Source organism: Aythya ferina (assembly GCF_964211825.1).
Source record: "Aythya ferina genome assembly, chromosome: Z".
NCBI classification, from domain to species: domain Eukaryota; kingdom Metazoa; phylum Chordata; class Aves; order Anseriformes; family Anatidae; genus Aythya; species Aythya ferina.
The window spans coordinates 12,175,758-12,197,730 of record NC_140299.1 but is presented as its reverse complement, the minus strand read 5'-3'; the positions used below and the strand labels follow the sequence as shown (position 1 = coordinate 12,197,730).

The 21,973-nt window shown below is 38.2% G+C and overlaps 1 protein-coding gene across 12 annotated transcripts in view; it reads left to right on the top strand.

The window, feature by feature from the left end:
• PRLR (prolactin receptor) overlaps positions 1–21,973 on the top strand; it is a 170,117-nt gene that overhangs the window by 131,074 nt on the left and 17,070 nt on the right. For 9 of the 12 annotated variants that reach the window (XR_014687114.1, XR_014687115.1, XM_084503761.1 and 6 more), the window contains 7 exons: positions 5,709–5,777; positions 11,066–11,179; positions 12,198–12,330; positions 14,462–14,631; positions 17,785–17,954; positions 19,214–19,355; positions 20,868–21,000. Coding sequence is in view for 10 of the 12 variants with exons in the window: in XM_084503761.1 (XP_084359887.1) it covers positions 11,110–11,179; positions 12,198–12,330; positions 14,462–14,631; positions 17,785–17,954; positions 19,214–19,355; positions 20,868–21,000 (818 nt within the window). In the remaining 2 variants the exon portion in view is untranslated. Of the gene's footprint in view, positions 1–1,210; positions 1,325–5,482; positions 5,523–5,708; positions 5,778–11,065; positions 11,180–12,197; positions 12,331–14,461; positions 14,632–17,784; positions 17,955–19,213; positions 19,356–20,867; positions 21,001–21,973 lie in introns of those variants that run through there. The other 3 variants (XM_084503764.1, XM_084503767.1, XM_084503760.1) reach the window with 3 other exon arrangements.

The following is a 21,973-nucleotide window of genomic DNA, read 5'->3' as shown; positions in this document are numbered from 1 at the left end:
GATGTTTCAGGTTTATGACCTTCATACTTTCTCTCTCTCTCTCTCTTTTTTTCTTTTTTTTTTTTTGACATTTTTGTGAGATATCTTTTATCCAAATAAAGCATGTGCATCTGACGTTTCAGACGCTTTGGTATAAAAAGTTGTCTTTGTCCACCTGCAGTTCACAAGACTTTTGCATTTCAGTCAGTTTTCTTTTACATGAAAATCAGATCATTTTGCTTGCAAACAGCTCTGAAGTGACCCCTTCAGTACTCTACCTTCATACCTTCCCCCTTAGCCCTAACGTGAATGAGGGTTATATCACGTTGAATAAGTGTGCCACTTTAAAGGGACAGAACTCCAGAGCTGACTCCCTTGTTCCAAGATGAAGTCATGACCGTGTATATCAGTGTATAAAAGCAGATAATTACAATACACACCATGGTTCCATTCTGAGACTGAGTGCAAAGAAAAAAATCACAGTTGCTGAATCAAGTCACAGTAAAGAGTGAATCAAGAACATTTGCTTAAAAATCAGATGTAGCCTGATGCATTGATACATGCTATAGCAAAATGCCCTTCATTTCAGTTGCAGTTGTGTGGTTTTTTAATCACCAAATAAAACAAACATACAGAAGAAAAGTGTTAAAATCAATTTTACTTCAGTAGGTTGTGTATTTTTTATTCCATGAAAGCTTTTATTCTCCAAATTCTTCTTAGTAGCTATTTCTTCATTATTTAATAAAGGAATGTACTAACTCCACAGAGGAGTCAGGCCAACTGAAACATTCATGTTAAATATAATTTGACATATTTGTTATTACAGCAGAGGTAAGGGAGAGGCTTATGTCCTTAGTCTGTTAAAACTAAACACTATCCATAGCCTGAAACCCAATATTATGTTTTTAATTATTCTTTATTCATGAAGCCATCTGTTTGCATTTGCTTCACAGTGACGATGCCTCTGTCTTTGCAAAATGGATTTCTTCAAGTAGTTTCTTGGCATGTTTCATTTTTCCCTGTCAGGGGTGCAAGTATCACCTGCTGGAAGTGCATTCATCAGTAGGCAACCCAGCACTGTCCTTTTATCTTCAAAGGAACAGAACGAGTGAGTTAATGTATGAACGGGTTAATGAATGAATACATTAATAAATTTACCTTTAACCTCTGGAGATTGCAGTGTAAGTTTTAATTCCGTAAACAAGTACATAAAAGTCTCACAGCCTACAACCTCAGGGTCATTTCCTTATTCTTACAAAACAAACGAAGAATCCAAAATACATTTCACCATGTCTGAGAATCTCCAAGGAGTAACAGCCTGGGATGAAGATGGGGGGTAGATCAGGTCAGTACTATACTTCATGCAGTTTATCATGCAGAAATAAGAAGGGAAAATCATACTGCTGACTAAAGGGTGAATTCAGTTCCCTCAGAGATGCATATCTTAGCTTTTAGGAATTTGGTATTTTCTTCCCTGCAAACGTGTAATTAAATAAAAACAGTTTTGCTACAAGATGAGCATCTACGTGGAATTCAACAGGGTTGTGATACAGCAGTATTGATACTTTACCAGTTTGGCTCTCTAGGAGGTCAGAGTAACATGAGCATTTGATTTTTTATAATAAGAAATTATGTGGTTTCTACTCACATTAGGGATTAACACCAGCTATCTAAACACCTGCAGAAAATAATTGTATAAAATGAGTTAAACTCTAGTCTATTTAGGATTTAGGTGCCGAAGAATATCTACAAAATTCCAACAAGACTAGAGTTAGGTGGGATAAAGATACCTCCCTGCATATCCACATAGTTCTGATATTAAAGAGAATATAATGCTTTAAGTCAGCAGTGCAAAAAGATTAATAGTTTTAAGCTTGGTAAAATGAAGGTTGAAGGTTAAATATTGTTTTATTCACATTATTGTCAGTTCTTTCTCTCAAATAATTGTAAGAAAAAATTATCTCCATTTTAGATTAATGGGATAAGGGATTTCATTACCTTAGCTAACCAGTGTGCCATTTCATCCGTATGTGGCATTAGCAGCCTTCAGCATGCAACTATGAAGCTCTTCTATCAAGTTTGAAGCTTGGGGAATATGCTTCGGAAATGTTCTTGTTCACAGATCATAGTACATTGACAGTTTATACCAGTTTGGTTGGAGTAGTACTTTTTGGTAGTTGCATTCTTTTATGGAGCAACTCTACAGTCACTTAAGCAGTACATGTTTAAGTGTACAGCATATACTTGGAAAAAGACAAAGAAACAGCTGCTTTTATGACCTCGTACTGAGGACCTCCTGAAAAAGAGAACATTGTAACAGCAAAACAATTATTTGTTCAATAGTTTTCTCTGCTCCCGCTGCTATTGTTAATTATTGAGTATATTTGTGATTGAAGAAAAAGATTTTTTTCCCCTGCAGCCAGGTTCCTTCTATTACAGCCTTACCACAATCATAAGGCTTTGAAGAGAGACTTCAGCCAAAAGGGGCTGTTTCAGTGACAGAGAATAAAAGAGTCTGTGCTAGAGCTAAGGTCACAGCTTTCTTCAGCATTACCATACTGATGCTTGCAGGCACTAAGATCTAGAGATTTTTTTCTCCTCTGCTCAACCCCACCACATGTTCACCAAAAAGATGTTATCTAGGGTAGAATCCAGTGGAAGAAGCTTTGAAAATCAAAGGGGGTACTAGAATATATTTAAAACTACACTTTTATCTAACCCTTTACTGCCCACTGCCAACTTTTTATTTGTTATTTCCCACTTCTCTGTCCTTCTGTATTACTATTTTCCCTCATATTCACTCCACAAATCTTTCACAATTTTCTTTGTTACTATGTTTCCTTTACTACTTCCAAAGTCTTGTTCCTTTGCTTCCTGAAAAGTTTTACTCATTCTAGCATGTCACCAAAAATATGAGGATAGTAAAAGAATTCATGCCATTGCATTAGTTGTTGAAATTCTGTGTATAATTGAAGATTATCAGAAATTTAACATCACATGTTTTCATGGGAAAAAAAAAAAGTTATTAATGAGCTAAAATTATTTGCATACTCCACTTAGATTTCAAAAAAAATGTCCTATTAGAAAATTTCAAAACAAAATGTTTTCTGTTGGAAGTTATTTGGTGATATTTATTACTTTTAGAATTTTGAAAATCTGCATGCATTGCTTTTAGTCAAAAAAGATTTTTTGACAATCTGAAGTGAAGATTTTCCAAAACTTGTTCTTCGTAAGTAGTTTCCATTTTATGGGATATATATATATATATATATATATATATCTTTTGGTAATGAAAATAATCTTTAGTTTCAAATATTCTTGTTTTGACCTGTTTGTTACATCCCTTTCTTCTACTCTGTATTTTTTGTTATTTTTCAGTTATTCAGGAGCACGAATTCTTCTTTGTACTATATTTAACACGGTCGGATTCTGTCTTTCTTCTCAGGGCTATCATAATAAATAAGATTTTAGCAATTTGATACAGAAATACCTTGGTTGAGTGTCTTTGTTCTGGGTTATGCCAGTGATATGACCAATTCTATCATTAACCTTTCTGATCACTGAGCTACAAACAATCCAGTAGCTACTATACAGCTAGTAGCGTAGCTGTAGTAAAAATGACCTTTTTAAGTCAGTCATATTACACAGGGATCTGTCACTAGTTCGAGGTATCACTTTCTGATGAAAGCAGTCGCGACAGAAGAATGAAATTTGGTGACAGGGTTGAACTTTTTTTTTTTTTTTTTTTTTTTTTTGTAATTATAAGTTACAGAAATCTGAAAAAGTGGAGGAAGGTTTATTTCCAAACATAGCAGACTGCAGGAAAAAGTGATTTTCACAATTTTTAATTTAGCAATTGTAACTACGTGTTTTCTGTTAGAACTAGACTCTCTCTTAAATGCGGAATAATTGCTCCATTTTTAAAAAGTCTTTATGACATGATCAAGATCTACAAGGCATCTTGTATTTTGGGAGAAATCCTTTATTTAGCCAACCTTGAGTCAAACTCTATTCCCAGCTCTGAAACTGATGATCAGATTCCTGTCCTCCTTAAAACAGGAAAAATTTCACTGAGCTCCATCTTTGAACTACTTTTCACCTTATGCCACAGTTGAGTAACTTCAGTGCAAACATATTTTTGCCATATTCAGTTGTATGTTATCTATGACATTTTATATATGCACATAAAAAATAAATTGTTTATTGCCCTCAATTAAATCTGTTCCTCTGTAACGGCTTAGTGTCTAGCTGCCAGATGATTTCATGGTATTTTTATTGTTCTTATTAGCTTTACTGAAATGAAGCCAAACAAAAGAATACCCTGGTAACTGAGTAATACAGCTTCCCACCTGGTCTCTGGGCAAATCCAGACCATTCTCAATGTTAGTTGTAAAAATACTCTATTGTTTCAAACTGTTTGAAGAGAGACAATTTCATAAGAAATAGGATGATGGAGTTAGTAATTTAATGTATAGGTTTTCTTGCCGTGGCAGATAAATTGCCCAGTGAAGCTGATCTAGACTATTTCTTAACAGCAGAGTGTAGTCAAATGGGATGACAAAGAAGAGTTAACTGCACACAGTGGCTCTTTTAATAAACCACTGAATTTCAGTCCATTAGAGGTAGCTGAGTCAGGTAGCTCAATAGATTTGAGACTGCTGTGCATCCATGTCCTCAGGGCCTGCCAGTAACAAAACAGAGCATCTGCTCCCAATGTGCTAGAGATTTGTATGTGCGTGTATTTGCACAAAACGTGGACCACTCCAGTGGCTGGTGTTAGGTTGGCTGTACACCCAGTAGCTGGCACCACGTCCGCTGATGTCCCCAGTTGCTGGGGAGTTGCACATGAGCCCAGAGGTTTGCAATCCCACTCAGAGCTCTTACCCTCCTCACCAACTAATCTAGCTGGAAGTTCACCAGCACACAAATGCACCCACCCAGCACAGAGCACACCCAGACAACAGAAATAGAACTTAATGAGGGTATAGGGTAGGCTATGGTGATCAGGCACACATCCCAGTCAGGCAAGCTTACACTTGACTGGCCCCTTTATTCCCCTCTTCTCCTTGTTTTCCCATGCTTTTTTCCCCCCAGTCCACTCTGATCCCTTCCTTTCCCTGCTGTTTGTCCTTCCACTATCCCATAATAAGACTGCCACATTCCCCAAATTCTTTTCTTGCTGCATCCCTTAATGAGTGCTATACCACCATCCCTCAGCAACATGTACTGGGAAGGGAATTTGTTTGGTTGACTCCTCCTGGTGGGTTCTGCACAAGGGACAATGGGCTGATTGTTTTCTTTGGTAGTCTTAGGCGTAGCCGATTCCCTGTGCCCCATTTTCACTGATTAGATTGCCAGGGTTCCTCCCCCCACCCCGTCATTTTTCATCTGATCCTGTCCCGGCTTTTGTGTATATGGTGATTAGCTTTTAATCATATAACCTAGCACAATCTACTAGTAAAGCTGGGCTGCATCCTAAATTGCTAAAACCGAAAATTATGCTCTTCCTGAAACAGATAATGGAAAGACTGTACAGTAACACGGTATTTTACAATAGTTGCTACTGCTCTCAATGTTTAAATGTATTGACTTGGACTGTCAGTATCTTAATCAGCTAATGAGCAGGGTTTCTTGTTTCTTTTTTTTTCCTCTTTGTGTTTTATGAATAAAGTAGCAATACTTCCAGTAATATACTAATCCTGGAACTACTCTTTTTTTTTTTCTTGCAGATTATCAAGTGATCTGACATTCACCAAAGACACGAACAAAAATCTTCCTTGCATACATGAATCCTTTAGGTAGGAAATTAGAATTTATATTTCATGAATATGCTATGTATAAATAATAATTAAAAGTGTCACAGTAGAATAATGACTGTGGAGTAGGACTTAGCAGTTGGTTGGGATGCATTTCCACCATATTTAAAGAGCAATTTTCAAGTTCTAACTTCAATTCTAATTTTCAGTCTCTAAAATTTTTCTCCTTACAGCTTATGCTTTTCTGGTCTGAAAAGAATTCTGTACAGATAAAAATCATGAAATATGATTAACCACACAGACCACCAGAAGAAAACAGAATCTTTGAGAGCCATGAGACTGGTGGAGGAAAATTACCATTGTTAGATAGATCATGTTTAACAGTTTTATGGTTTTACAAAGGTGGAATTGGTGATGTTCTGGGGGGAAAAAGATAGTGAGAAAGGATCAGTTTTTAGCTTGTCCATGTCTAGTATGATTTTGAGCAAAGCACTTAATCTTTTTCTGTATTGGTTCCCACTCTGTAAAGGAGGGATAGTGGTGCTTTCTTCCAGTTGTCTGGGCCTGTCATGTCAGTTTAGATGTTGAGACTTAAAAAGAACTCCAGGCTCAGTTCTGTAAAATCAATAGGCATAGATCAGGTTAGGTGCATAAATACTTTGAGAGTGACTTGTGTGTATAAAATATTTTCAGGAGTGTGGGCTTTCATGATTTTGTCTTTTCCGCATCAGTGAACAAAGTTACTCTACTCATCATCCTCGAATACAAAAGGACTACAAAGGGTCCTGAGGACAAGATTTATTTGAGAGGAACTTAGGAAAAAACATATTAGAAAACCTGATACAGGCTTTTCAGGTGAAATCTAAAGGAAGGTATAGGTGCCTTCAGGTTACACAACACAAAAATATGAAGTGCATGGTCCCAAGAAATTAACTTGATGTGTCTCTGCAAAGCAGCCAACAAAACCTACATGCTAGAAGTAGCCACCTGGAATTAGTCTCAAGAAATGTAGATCAGAGGCATGTCTGAACTGCCTGCCTTCTCGAGAGCTCATATACCTCCATGAAGGTTGCCTGAGGGACTTAGAAGTTGGAGACTTCCAGTTAGGTCTCATGCAGGGTGGGAGAGCAGATCCCAGAACACACTGCACATGCACACCTTTAGTTTTCAGTATGATCCCAACCACCATCATTCAGAAACACACCTGCCTAAATCACTGTTAGGGACATAAGTCATCAGTGTTGGCATAAGAACTCAGCATAGGAAGGGAGACTCGTGCAATGTCCACAGAATAGTGGAATGAATATTCAGCATTCAGCTACAGGCCAGTAGGATTCTGGATGGTATAGCAAACTGCCACATTTCTTGCTTTATTCCGTTCTTTATCGGTATTTGGTTTCACACAGCTGTACTTCACTCTTTCAAATGATAATGAACTGTGGTGTTTTGAGACTCCTTAAATTGCCTTCCCCTAGGCCTGAGAGACGAGCATTATTTATCATCCTAACGAGTCAGAATGTGAATCTTGTTCAGTATGGATTGGTAGAGCACTTCGGGCTTTAGATCCCTTTGGCAGCACAAACAAAGCCTGTGATGGACAGAATACCATTGACAGTGGATGCTGTGCAATTGTTTCCCCTTCCTGCAAGCCTGAAAATAGCACAGATAGAAATATTTCCATTTGTGCAGAACTAGGTAAAGACTTCTCTGTCAGTCTCAAGAAATGTATCTATCAGCACACAACAAGAGCTACAAATAAAGTAGGACAAGGACAATCTCTCAACCCTGCTTCACAGCACCACCAGATTCAGTAATGGTATTTAACTTCCAGCTTCATCTAGCTGCAATGTAAGCACTGTTTTCAATGCTAAAATTTCATATTATTATTAATTACACAGTAGGGTTATTTTACAGTAATATATAACACTACTTTTTTCTGTGATTTCTAATACTTTGGTAATGATTTCTGTCCGCATCCAGGTGCACAATTTTGGGGTGTTCAATATGCAGCTATTGAAGGCTGCATAACAGCTGTGTTAAAAGGAAGAATTTCAACTACAATTTCGGAATGTAATAACTTTGTTGGAACTAAATCAAAACCTTCAAAAAGGAGGCATATGATTTTTAGTTATCAGTTACTTTAGCCTTGGTTTTGCATGATGTTCTAGCAAATCAGTGTCCGCTGTAGCCCTTATAAAAGAAAGTATTCAGTCCAAAAAGAGAGTCATTCCCTACAGCATATTCGTTAGTACTAGTTATCCTTTTCTGAAAAGATTTTCAAGTCAGATATAGGGAAGGTACCCTTTTGATATAGTTACAACAAAGTGGACATTATTTTTTTCTATTAAAGCAAGTATTTTTAAAAACAAGAGATCTCTTCAGAGGCCTTATAAGAAATATCTGCACCAAAAATACCAAATACCAAGCAACCATGGAAACACAGGCACTGGAACAAATGGAATATGGCTAATATGCCTGGAGCCTCCTGGCTACAGCTCTGCTGCTGCTGACGTTCCTTTAGAAAGCAATACAAATGTCAAATAGAATAATGCTTTTCTTAGATGCTTTTAAGGACATATTTATGATCAAATAACCAGAGGTTTTCGTAATTCTTTAATAGAAAATATTTTGAAAGCATTAAATTCTGAATGTAAAGTAGGATATCCAACCATCTCATGCTTGTGCACTGTTTTCTATCTACTAATAATTCAAGGTATATAAATTGCATTGAAATAGCCAAGAAAGCACATATTGGATCATAAAGCCCACTTCCCAGCTATCACAAACAACCATGGCATATATATTTCATAATACATCTGACTTCCTGGGAAAACTAAATGGGATTTTTGCTTCTGGAAGACTATTCCAGAAATTGATTGCTGTCATTTTTTTCCCCTAATTTTTGGAACTAATTACATCCATTTATTCTTGTTTCAACATTTTGTAGAGTTCATACATTCTTACGTTCCCTCTTTTGATTCTAATCCCCTGGTATGCCTATGGAAGACAACCATATCCTTGAAAGGAGTAAGAAGCCAGTTCTTTAAATCTCAATCATGAGACAGCCTCTGTGTTCCCTTCTCATATCAGTAGTTTTCTATATCCATTCTAACTATGTTAACCTGTTTATTAGTTGTGTTTATGGTTGTTGTTGTTGTTGTTGTTGTTGTTGTTTCCCCTGCATATGGAGTTTTTATGTCCCATACATTTAGTATGGGGCAGTAACAAGTCCATAACCCTCCACTGTATCTCTCCTGTTCTTTTTCACAGCCACAACACAGAAGTGGCTCATGATCATCTCATTTTTAAACAACAAATGATCCTAGGAAAAAACCACTTGTTTACAAATTAATTAATTTCACCCTATTTCTGTTAATTTGATTCTTTGGGTATTCAGTTTCCAAAATGATCCTGCTTTCCTTGTAGTGTGCTCTGCTTCAGCTCTTTCTTGGTGATGCCTCTCTATCTTTCATAACACAGAAAAGATGTGTCTCTAAAAGAAAATTAAAAATAAAATAAAATAAAATAAAAAACAGGTATAATTTACCTATAGGGAAGCATAGTATTAGTCTCAGTTTGAAAGTGCTGTATTTTGCAAAGATTCAACTCTTGTTTGTTTGTTTGTTTTTACAATGATGAAATATTGTGTTATCATATGTACATGAAATGGTTATTGTTTATAGTTCAGTATTTCACCTTGAGAAGAACATGCTTCTTCCTTGCGTGAACTCAGTGGTCAGCATTCTGCATTACATAACACCAAGTTTTCAGCTCATTTCAGAAGTTAAACACTAACAGTTGGGCCTGCAGTTTGTTTACAGACATAAAATTTGCATGTGATTACACAATACTGGCATTTATATTTAAATGGTGTGCTCCACATTGACACTCTATGCACAAATTGCTGTAAGGAAGTTTAAAATTAACACAGATGCAATTCTGCAGTGTAGCTCAGTTGCGTAAATGAAGTGTGCCTGGATACTCAGACAAAGCCTATGAAAGTGTAGCTGACTGTGGTTCTTTAGCACTTCATCCACAATAAACACATTTTAGAATCAGTTAAATTGACTGATACTTCATTTGGCTGTGCGCTTGAGAAACATTTATGTGCTGATGGGTTGTAGTTTCTTGATACAGAAAATGAATTGCATAATGAAAATTGAGTCATCTGATAAACCACAAAGAATTTTTCCTCTGCAAAGAGACAGCTTGTTCTCACGCTGTTCTACACTGAACAGGTTTCAAGCACAAAATACCTGTTGGATGTGCTTGGTAGGAGTGGAAAGATGAGGTAAGGAGTTTCCTTTTCAGACAGTAAATCGTTATTCTTTAGTTTCATAGAGTAAGGTTGGCTACAGAGAATCTGATAGCAGACTCCAGTCACCGGCTCCACGCAGGAAGTTTGTTGGTGGGACAAGCAGGAGGTTTGCTTCAAGTCATACTCTGCCTTTTCTTCAGGCTAAACAGATTCAGCAGCAGCAGGGGCTCCCGATTACCCTGAGCTGTAACCTGAATGCTGAGGACACCTAGTGGTGTCAGCCCTCTGCAGGCACTGGGGCTCCGCAGCTGGTGCCCTCCCACTGTACTTCAGCGGAGTTCTGCAACACTGCCTCGGGCCTTTACAGGCTGAAGAAAGAGGGATAATTGCATCTTGTACTGGGTTTCCACCTGGTAAATTAACTGTGAAGTTACACTACTTTTCCCTTGGTTTCTTTTCTCTGTTCTTGGCATTTTCGCTTTCCTGCAAAATTAAATGCAGTAAGAACAATGAGCTGAATATACAGAATGAGTAGCACTCTTAAGCCCAGGTGATCTGAATTCAACATTGCCAGTCCCAAATATTCAGAAGTCATGAAATTGGCTCAAAAATCCTAAGCATATGTATAAATTGTGGATATTTTCTAGTTATCTTCTGTTTTCAGGACCTCCAGAGTTCAAAAATGTTGAGATCTTCTTTATCTTAACAGAGATAAACATATATTTTTCATTATTAAGAGCCTTATTTCTCAGGTAAATTAATAAGTCAGATGTTAAAACTTAAAGAAAAGCATCCTGTGTCCCAAGATGCCAAATAAATATGCAAGATTAGTTAATGCTGTGAAAGCCTAATCCCAGCACTGCTAACCATTCAAAAACCTTAAACAAGATCTACTTACTACTCTTCAGTTCAGGTTTTCTTCTTCTGAAGTGGAAATGTAACTCATGCTGCACCTCTGTGAGAAATAACAAGAATCAGTTAGCTGCAAGTCAAAAAGAACTTTGATCAAGCCAATGGATACATATTACGTTACATATTTTTATTGACTATTGCATGATGGTATATTTTTCAGTGATCCCTTGATCTGATACTCCCACCTTGGGGGAAGTGGACACCATGAAGCAGAAATTTATGTCATCAATTCAAATTATATTGTTACTTCCTCTTACTGCAATGGAACTGACTGGTAAGTACAAAACTTCCTGAAACACTTGTTTTTCTTAAAACACTTTCTTTAGAAGTCTGAGGCTTTACCTGATCTATCCTGACCATCACTGGAACCTGTACATATTTAAATTGAATTCTTTTAAAGTTTTGTATGGAGATTTTGAAAATGGCTTGAGTCCTCTTTTCTTTTTATAGTATTAATTTAATGATAAAGTGGTGGTGATGATGAAAGGCATTCACTCCGTCCCTGCACTCACTCCGTCCTTGTCACCTTCTTGGGAATTAGCATCATTTGAATAGTAACACAATTAGAGATATGGTATGGAACTTTAATGAAGTAAAGGTAAGCTTAGGTTGAAAAGCCACATGCTCTTCATGTCAAAAAATATGTAAATTTATGGTCTATTTTCTTGTTGGAAGTTAATGACAAGTAATTTTAACAGGTATTTTAAAATGTATCTAGATTATAATGGAATATTCAAATAATTAATGAATACATACAGGTCGCCAGCACACAAAATATTCCATCCATCCCATTGATTCCTTCTTTCTCTAATTTGTCATATCTATAATCTACCCCAAATATGTGATAATTTTAGAGTTGTGCAAATAATGGAATTTTGGTTCTATTGCAAAGTTGGAGCTGAAATTTAATTCTAAGATGACCCAAAGGTAAAGATTTGGGATATTTTAGGAAAAAAAAAAAAAAAAAGTCATGCATTTGACTCCATACTTTTTAATTCATTTTGGAGATTACTGAACATTTTCAAAGTTTAGGTTAAAATGACATTTTTATTTTCAAAGAGAAGTAACAAAGTATTAGAAGCTGTTTCAGAAATTTGAGATAATATATATTTACTTTTCTGAAAGTTTCGGCCCTTTTCCCAGGCAGATTTATTTACCAAATTCAGTTCATAGGTTCAAACAATATTATTTTTTTTCAAGCATTTCTTGTTGAATTTGCCATTCAGCAGCAACTACAACAAAAAACATTGTCCAACCCTAATGTAACTAGCTGGATTTCTGCACTTCTCTAGGTCAATCATATCCTGGAAAACCTAAGATAATAAGATGTCGTTCTCTAGAAAAGGAAACCTTTTCTTGTTGGTGGAAGCCTGGTTCAGATGGAGGACTTCCTACCAATTACACCCTGTTCTACAGCAAGGACAGGTAAAAAGCGATGAATAAGTAAGTTGTCAAGTCATGATTATGACAGAATGAGGGAATGATAACATTAATTTGTGAAAGCCAGTTTTATGAATCCATGTTACACCTCAAATAGCCAACAAGGGCTATACAGTTGAATGGCTTTCCCTTGGTGGAAAAGAACATGGCTACAACCAATACCAGACTTTCAGCCTGTCCCTACTGAAACTCATCTGAGCTAATTTCCCTGCTCTAAACACATACTGGGAAAGACGTAATCTGTCCCTTTTTCAGAAGGCACACAGCTTTTATCTGAACAGCATCCTTCTCTGAGGAGGGGAGTATCAGGGCACCATGAGGGCCAAAGGCCACCTGGGGGTTGCAGGGGCTTCCCTGGGGCAGAAAAAGCAAGGCCACCAGCTAGGGCCCATCCCACCCCTGAGCAGGGTAGCCCAGGGGCAGACCCAGGCACAGGTCACCACCATGGGGACAGGAACAGGACAAGGTGGGGCTGGGCCGAGGTGTCAGCCTGCAGGCCAAGGCTGTCTTGGTGGGACCCATGGCATGGTGGGGGGGAGATGGAGACCGGCCCTAGTGCAGTGGGACGAAGTGGGGTCTTGGCCACAGGCAGGGTCAGGGGAGGCCCCAGGGGAGGCTGGACAGTGACAGTAAGGGCTGGTGGTGCCCTCAGGGCCCTGTCATGGAACTTTCCCATTAATATGCACAGCAAATCCACATCTGGACAAAATCTGAGAGACTTTACATCCCCTTCTGTATTCGTAGCCAGCCTGGTTGTTCACAAAATGGAATAAAACCAGGTGTGGGTATTGCATCTCAAAACTTGCTGTTTTGGTAAATCTGTGACTCCCTCATACTGTTTACAAATAAAATGTGTACGTGTTTATCTACTTTGCTTAGCCTGTGCTTCTTTGTATAAATGCCCATTCTTCCTGAAAAAAAAAGAGGTCTAAGAACACATCCAAGCAAGCATGGAGGCTCAGATATTGAATCTTTTTGAATAAATCCAGTGAGGTTCAGAATAGATAAGGTAAAGCCTCAGACTTCCCTGCTTAAATTAAACCAGCTCCAGATCATATGTATTAATTGATCAAGAAAGTTACAATTTTTAATAAAGTTACCACAATCAACAGTAACCAGAAAGAGATGATGCTCCCCTCATCTGTAGTGAGCATATCTGTGGAGCTTTTATTTTATGAAAATCCATATGTTTCAGTTTCAATCAGAACAGAACTTATTTTGAGCCTCTTAAGTCACACGTCACAGCCCAGAACTGCCCCACCTGGAGATAGTGATAGATGCTTGTCAGTTTTGTTAGATCTGCTGAAAACTAGGCATTGCCATGCACTCCAGATCTGAGCCGTAGTTACCTTTATTGTCTCTCAGATATACTTACATCTTTGCTTTGTGAACCCAGACAAAACTACCTGGATACTGAAAGGCTTTGTTATTAGTGATGCATAGAGCATAACAATGGGACTAAGACCTACCTTGGAGCCATCTCAACTAGTACTTTGGGTTTGTACAGTTCTTCACACCTAGAAAATGCTGAGTACCTCACCTAGTTCAGCTTTAATTGAGTACAAAACAATCCCTCTGCTAAAAAATCTGAAGACTCAAATGTAATAGGTAAGAGACATGATGATCATCACATTCAAAAGCAGATAGAAGAATACATTGCTGAAAGCAAAATAATCAATAAAACAGTCCTTGGCCTTAGGGCCCACCAGGTTACTTTCCAGAGAATGTAAAGGAGGTATTTAGCAACTTTTCTTCTTTAGTCAAAGTGAATGTGTTTAATTTGCCTTTTAACTTGCTTTTAAACATTTTGAAAATTGCCTTGTGCTGTCTCTGGAAATTTCACTTTCCATTCTTTTGTCAACATATTCCTATGTATAAAAAAGCAGACAAACGCTTTCATCCTGAACAACTGAAGTAAAAATAGCTTATGATTCAAAGGAACATTTATGGTAATAGCATTTGACACTCACTGAAATGTTTCCCAGAGGGTGGGATTATATATAGACTTAATGTTAAACATTTTAAACTTCTTCACTGAACCTAGGCCATTACTAGAAAATTATCTACTTTGATTCATTTTCTAAACTTTTGAACTTTTTAAATCATTTTATTTCAGTGAAGAAAAAATTTATGAATGTCCAGACTACAGAACGTCTGGTCCCAATTCCTGCTACTTCAATAAAAACCACACTAATCCGTGGACAACATATAATATCACTGTAACAGCAACGAATGAGATTGGAAGTAACAGCTCGGATCCTCAGTATGTGGATGTGACCTCAATAGGTAAAAAGGAAAGAATGAAATGGAAAAAAACTAGTTGGAGATGTATCTGTTTTTTAATTTCAGGACAAGTAGTGGTGAAAGTTTTCTTTCCTCATGATGTGAAGCTTGCAATGGAGAAGTGTTTATCTACAGATGATCTAAAATATGTGCCTGTAATTTATGTGGAAAATGTATTTTACTTACAAATTAAGTAACTGCATATTCTATTGTCATTTTTATCTTGTCTGAAAAATTGTCACCAGTTTCTAGTAAACTCCAGTATGTCAATTAGTCTTAATTGAGTTTAGGCAGTTTTGTAGGTTCCTTGCAGAGCAGATTATAAAACTTTCAAATTAGGTCAAACTACCTGAAATGTTCCAGACTAAATTTTCCAAATATAAACATCTTTCTGGCTGCTGGCATTGCAATCTTGGGAGGGTAAAAATAACTGCCCAAGCACTTCACTTCTTTTTTTGTTTGTTTCCAAATATTTCATGTTCTTAATTCCATTTTTTTTTTTTTGCATACATATATTCTAGAATGTACTCCGTTTTTTACCTATGAAATATCTGACTTTTTCATTTTACAAGAGTAACCTGATGAAATTATGATACGTATTTCCTTAGCCTGACAAATTCAGAATGATGTGTAAGATCTGCTGATACTGTGGTAAATTGGTATCCACTTAAACATTAGGGAGAAAGAAAAAAAAAAATGTTATTGTACTATGCTCTCAGAGAAGGGGATATTTATCTGACATTAATATAATGAAATACAAAACAAATCACAGAAATAACATATTGATTGAGGTTGGAAGGGGCCTCCGGAGGTCATCTGGACTACCCTGCTCAAGCAGGTACATCTAGAGCAAGTTGCTCATGACCACATCCAGGCAGATTTTTAACTTCGCCAGGGAGGGAGAACACCACAACCTCTCTGGGTAATCTGTCCAGTACTCCATCACCCACACAGCACAGAAGTGCTTCCCAATGTTCAGACAAAACCTGCTGTGTTCCAGTTTGTGCCCATTGCCTCTTGTCCTGGCAGTAGGAAACAGTGAAAACAGTCTGGCTCCATCCTCTTTGCACCTTCCCTGCAGGTATTTATACACACTGATGAGATCCCCCCCCGAGCTTCCTCTTCTCCAGGCTGAACAGTCCCAGCTCCCTCAGCCTCTCCTCACAGGAAAGGTTCTCCAGTCTCTTTGTCATCTTGGTGGCCCTCCATTGGACTCTTCCCAGTATGTCCATGTCTCTCTTGTACTGGGAGACGCAGAAGTAGACTCAGAACTCAAGGTGCAGCCACACCAGCACCAAGTATATCATCCCTCTTGACCTGCTGGTGATGCTTTGACTAATATAGCCAAGAATACCACTAGCCTTTTTAGTGACAAGGGCACATTGCTGACTAATATTCAACTTGGTGTCCATTAGGACCCCTAGGTCTTTTTCTACCAAGCTGCTCTACAGCCGGGTGGCTCCCAGCACATACTGGTGCCTGGGGCTGTTCCTCCCCAGGTGCAGGACTTTGTGCTTCTCCTTGATAACTCCATGAGATTCTTGTCAGCCCACCTCTCCAGCCTGTTGAGGTCCCTCTGGATGGCTGCGTGATCCTCTGGTGAGTTAGCCAATCCCCCAGTTCTGTGTCACCTGCAAATTTACTGTGAGTGCACTCTACCCCATTGTTCAGATAGTTAATGAAGAAGTTAAACTGAACTGGAGCCAGTACTGACACTTAGGATACTCCACTTGCTACTGGACTTCAATCTGACTTTGCACCATTGACCCCCTCTGGGCCCACCTGTTCAGCCTACACTTCAACAGCTTCTCTGTGAGAATCTTATTGGGGACAGAGTCAAAGGCCTTACTGAATTCAAGGAAGACAATACTCACTGCTCTCCCCTCATCCATCAGGCTGGTCATTTCATTATAGATATTTATCAGGTTGGTGAGGTGTGACTTCCCCTTGGTGAATCCATGCTGACTACCTCGGATGATTTTCTTCTCCTTTATGTGCTTGGAAATGGTTTCCAGAATTAGCTGTTCTATCACCTTCTCAGGGATCAAGGTGAGGCTGACCAGCCTGGAGTTCCCTGGGCTTCTTGCCCTTCTTAGAGTTAAGAGTGCTTGCTTTCCTCCAGTATTTGGGCAGTTCTCTTGAATTTCTGGGATTGACCAAAGATGATAGAGGGTAGCCTCGCAGTCGTATCTGCTACCTCCCTCAGCACTTGTGGGTGCATCCCATCAGGGCCATGAACTTGCGCATGTCCACTTTGCTCAGAAGTTCCCTGACATGATCCTCTTCCACTGAGGATACCTCTTCCTTGCTCTAGTCTTTCAGCCTGCACCCTGGGACCTTGGATTCCTGAATGCTGGTCTTTTTGGTAAAGACTGACTTAAAGAAGCATTCAGTACTTCAGGCTTTTCACTGTCCTGTGTAGCTAGGCCTTTAAGGGCACACATTTTCGCTAGTCTTCCTTTTTTCACTGATTTATTGGTAGAAGCCCTTCTTGTTGTCTTTGTTGTCCCTGTCCAGATTAAATTCCATTTGGGTTTTAGTTTTCCTAACTCCATCCCTGGATGCTCTGACAATCTCTCTGTATTCCACCCAGGTTACCTGTCCTTGCGTACGTTCACTGTAGATCACCTAGCCATGTCTTCCCATAAACTCGCTGTCAGCTCCTCATCCATCCCCAGGCACTCCAGCTGATCATTGACATAGAGAGCAATGCCCCTTCCTCATCTCCCCAGTCTGCATCTTTCCACTGCAACACTCCAGTCATGGCAGCCATACCCCCATGTCTCTGTGATTTAAATGAGAACAGAGCCATGTAACCATATATATGTGTCTAACTCCTCTCTATTCCCCATACTGCATGCATTAGTGTATAGGCACTGAAGATGGAACACCCCAATATGCTGTGTTCCTATGAAGTGTTTGGGGGATTTCTCCATAATGCAGGCATTTCTTTGCTAACCTGCAAGCACTGGGGGCGACCCTGCTTAATCCTCATTTTGTGATCTTTTGTGATTTTGTGATCCCTCCCTATCACATCACCTCATGCCCTTTGCTCAGCAGCCTTGTTTGTCATTCCTTCACAGGGCTACTGTTTAAAGAAGGTAGCTTTTCTGACAGAAAATTAAATAATTAATGACAAACTTTTTATTTATACAGTTCAGCCAGGTTCTCCTGTGAATCTCACTCTAGAAGCAAAAACATCTGCTACTATAACATACCTTTGGGCAAAATGGTCTCCACCTCCATTAGCTGATGCCAGCTCTAATTCACACGTGTATCACTATGAACTACGACTGAAACCTGAGGAAAAGGAAGAGTGGCAAGAGGTAAGGGAAGAAAAATGTTGTATAAATGCTTTTCAATAAGTTCTCTTATCAGAATTTATTTGGTACTATAAAAATTTTAGTTTCTATAGGGATACAAAAATACTGTAACCAAACTGATTAAAAAAAAGAAGTACTGTCAGAACTTACAGAGACAGTGAAATTCATGATATTTGTATAATGGTCCTTGATATGTAATATACTAAGAAGTAAGATAAATAGATCTATTTAGCCCACTGATGGAATATTTAATTGTACATTTTCATCAAAGTGTCTGTTGCCATCATAGTAAGACACTGCTAAGTTTGCATAGTTCAAGCCAAATCATGATCAAAGCAGTTTAATGATTCATTAAAATATAATTAATGAGCAATCAGTTAACTATGCAGTCAAAAATCAGTGTCAGCAATACAACAGATAAATCATAATATCCACACTGCCTGGAGTGCAGATACCCACAGCACCAGAGAGAGAGGCTGTGCTGCTCTGTCTGGCTCAGGCAGAGGTCATGATACTAGCAGAGCAGCTTCTGATAGCGTCACACTGAATTTCAACTACAGCTGCTGTTTCCAGTTTCCCCTCACCAAATTTCCATGCTTCTTTAGTGCTGTTTTTCAAGCTGACTGTGTTTCAGATGTCAGTAATTCCCTAGTTACTATTTAATTGGGCTGAGAGTTGTCATCCTCAACATGATTAATTGGAGCAAACCTCCATTGTCTGAAAGCTTGGGGTGTTCTACTCACACTATTTACATTGAAATTCCCAATTGTTGTCATTTTGCTAGGAGTGGGCCACAGTACTCCCACAGCTGGGATACCAGGATAAAATATCTTTCTTAAAGTTATATTCAGATGGCCTCAATGCTACCTAAATTGCTGATGCCTTACAAATGGAGAAAGCTATGTATCTTGAAAGACTTCTGAAGAGATGTTTAAAGGGCCTAAGTAAAGAACTTAATAGTAAGACCTAAAACTAACCACTAAGAGGCATTAAACAGATTGTCTGAGTCAAACTACCTATAATGTTCCTTTCAGTGTTGATCTGATGAAGTACTTATTAGAAAGTCTACAACACTTGAGCATCAGAACCTCAATGTCACTGAAGTGGGTTTTTCTGTTCATTCAACCACTACCTTTACTACTTTGTAATTAACATCTTAAAAACTATCTGATTGAAATCCTTACCTTTCAAAAGTCAGTGACACAAGCATACTTCTTTATGTCTTATTCGTTAAAATGGACCAATTCTATGTTATTTTCCAGACAATACCTGTTGGAATGCAGACACAATATAAAGTGAGCAGGTTAAATCCTGGAATAAGGTACGTTGTTCAGGTCCGTTGCATGTTAGACCTTGGAGAATGGAGTGAATGGAGCGCTGAAAAACACATTCAGATCCCCAGTGGTGAGTTGATGATTACTGTTCTGTTAATTGTGTTTACGCTCTAGCCAGTTCAGTGTTGTGAAAGGTACCTAAAGGGCAGCCCTGAAAACCTGATTCCTTACACAGATGCTTCATAGTGTCAGAGGAACAACTTAGCACATCCTGCCATATTTTGTGTGTAATTATATGTTTAGTCTTGCTGACCCACTTAGTACTTGGCCTCTGCCAAAACTGGCTATGACAAACAGACTGGGATTTACTAGGAAGTCACTTTGGATACAAATGTGTTTGCATAATTTTTGGTCTTGTCCTGCCATTTAAAATCATGTTGATTTCACCTAACTAAAGATATCAGGTAGAAGTACTAGTGTAACAGTCACTCATCTGTTCATTAGCAACTGGACTGAAATCACTGCCAGGAGCATAACAGAGCATAGCACTGCAGCTGCTATCACATGGGAATAATTATCCGTGTTCTGCTGGGACATTAAATATGTATGACTTCATATCTTGTTATCAGACACTTTAGCCAGGTTGTCTCAAGTCTTCTTTTTCTGTCACTAACTGCATTATTCATTATTTGACATGGAGATTGCTGAATTACTGATAATAGAAAAAATATTTTGTAAATGTCCCATTTTCAGACCTGCCTGAGGCAATTATAAATTTGGAAAATCAATGGCACCATTCTAAATAGTAAAAAATATATATTATTAATATAATGAGAACATATTTTGCCACAAATACATAACTGCAAAGGTTTCAAGCACATCGTGGTTTTGACAACCATCAAAATATTCAGAATTTAAGCATCTTCTTCACCCCAATTCTAATTGCTTTGCTTGAGTCTGTAACAACCATCAGGAATCCAGATAATTATAAATTGCTTGGCAGCAATTAGGCAAATAGAGTGAGTACTGGGCATATCACTGTAGGAGGAAATACAAAAACTACTTCTTTGTATCTTTTGAGTCAGCCCAGCATAGGCACTTCAGGAGAGAATTACTGGCAGGGACATAAAGACATGGGCAAACATGTTCTTATTCATTTTTTTCTTGCAAAAGCCAAAGCAACTGGCAGCATATTTATTTATTTATTTATTTTGAATAATCAACTGCATCTTAAAACACATTTTTGAAGAAAAAAAAACAACTGTGTATGTAGGTAATAGATCAAATAGCAGCGTGTATTTTAAATAATCTTACAGAACCTGCTGACAGCATTTGAGCAAATTTGAGCAAATCTTTGTCAGATTTGGGAAGCTGAAAAAAGTTACAGCCAGGGAAATAAAATGTAGTTCTTCAGTGTAGCTGCAGTGGAAAAGGATTTTGAATCCAAGTCAAAGTAAAAGGCTGCTGCTCTGATCACTGAATGCCCTTTCTTTCCTGTGTAAATAATGAAGCAAAACATTTTCTTTCTTTGTAGAAAAAGAAAAAAATATATTTTCCCTCCTCCACTTAAATTTGTTTTATAAATTCAGAGTTGATCTGATGCATTAAACTTACTAATTAGTTCATTTATGAACTCTTGCAGAAGAGTTACCTCCTGAAAAGCCTACAATAATAAAATGCCGTTCTCCAGAAAAGGAAACATTTACCTGTTGGTGGAAACCTGGTTCAGATGGAGGACGTCCTACCAACTACACTTTACTTTACAGCAAAGAAGGGTAATAAGTTGTATACAATTATTCAGTATTGTATCAGAAGGAAATGGAAAATCAAGATTAAGTTTTGCATTTAGGAGATTTTTTTCTATAGTTTACTATAGGGTTTTGTGGAAGTGACATATTCTGGAATAGCACTAGTAATGACATATTTAAGGTTAAAAAAGGATCTTTTTATAATGTTGGGTTTTTAAAATTACTGTGAATTCTACTGGCATGGATAGATTGCCTTGATAGTTGCCATGGTGCTGCAACAGCATAATAGTGTTCACAATAAAAAGGCATGGTCCTGTAACTCCTGTAGCTCCTTGGCACCATAGACAGAAGCTTTCCCAAATGACCAGAATTATCCACTTGAGGGGTAACTAAAAGTTAAAGCACATTATTGAGGGCATTATCCAAATGCATTTTCAACAATGACAGGCACGGGGCATCAACCACCTCACTAGGAAGCCCATTCCAGTGGTTGACCACCCACATGGTAAAGAAATTTCTCCTAATGTGCAGTCTGAACCTCCCCTGGTGCAGCTTTTTGCCATTCCCACACACCCTGTGATCGGTTTCAAGGAAGCAGAGACCAGCACTTCCATCTCCTTTTCCCCTGCTCAGGAAGATGCAGACAGCAATGAGGCCACCTCTGAGCCTCCTTTACTCCAATTAGACAACCCAAGTGTCCTCAGCCTCTCCTCACTCACAGGACAAGCTTTCCAACCCTTTCACCAGCTTTGGTGCCCTCCTCTGGATTCTTTCTTAAATGCTTTATATATACATATACATATACATATATATATATATATACATATACATATATATATATATATATATATATATAAAATGTATATATGTATATATATATTGGACCTTAACATTCTCTTTATATTGTGGAGCCCAGAACTGCACCTGATATTCAAGGTGAGACCGCACCAGTGCGAAGTACAGTGGGAGAATCACCTCTTTTGTCTGGCTACCCATGCTG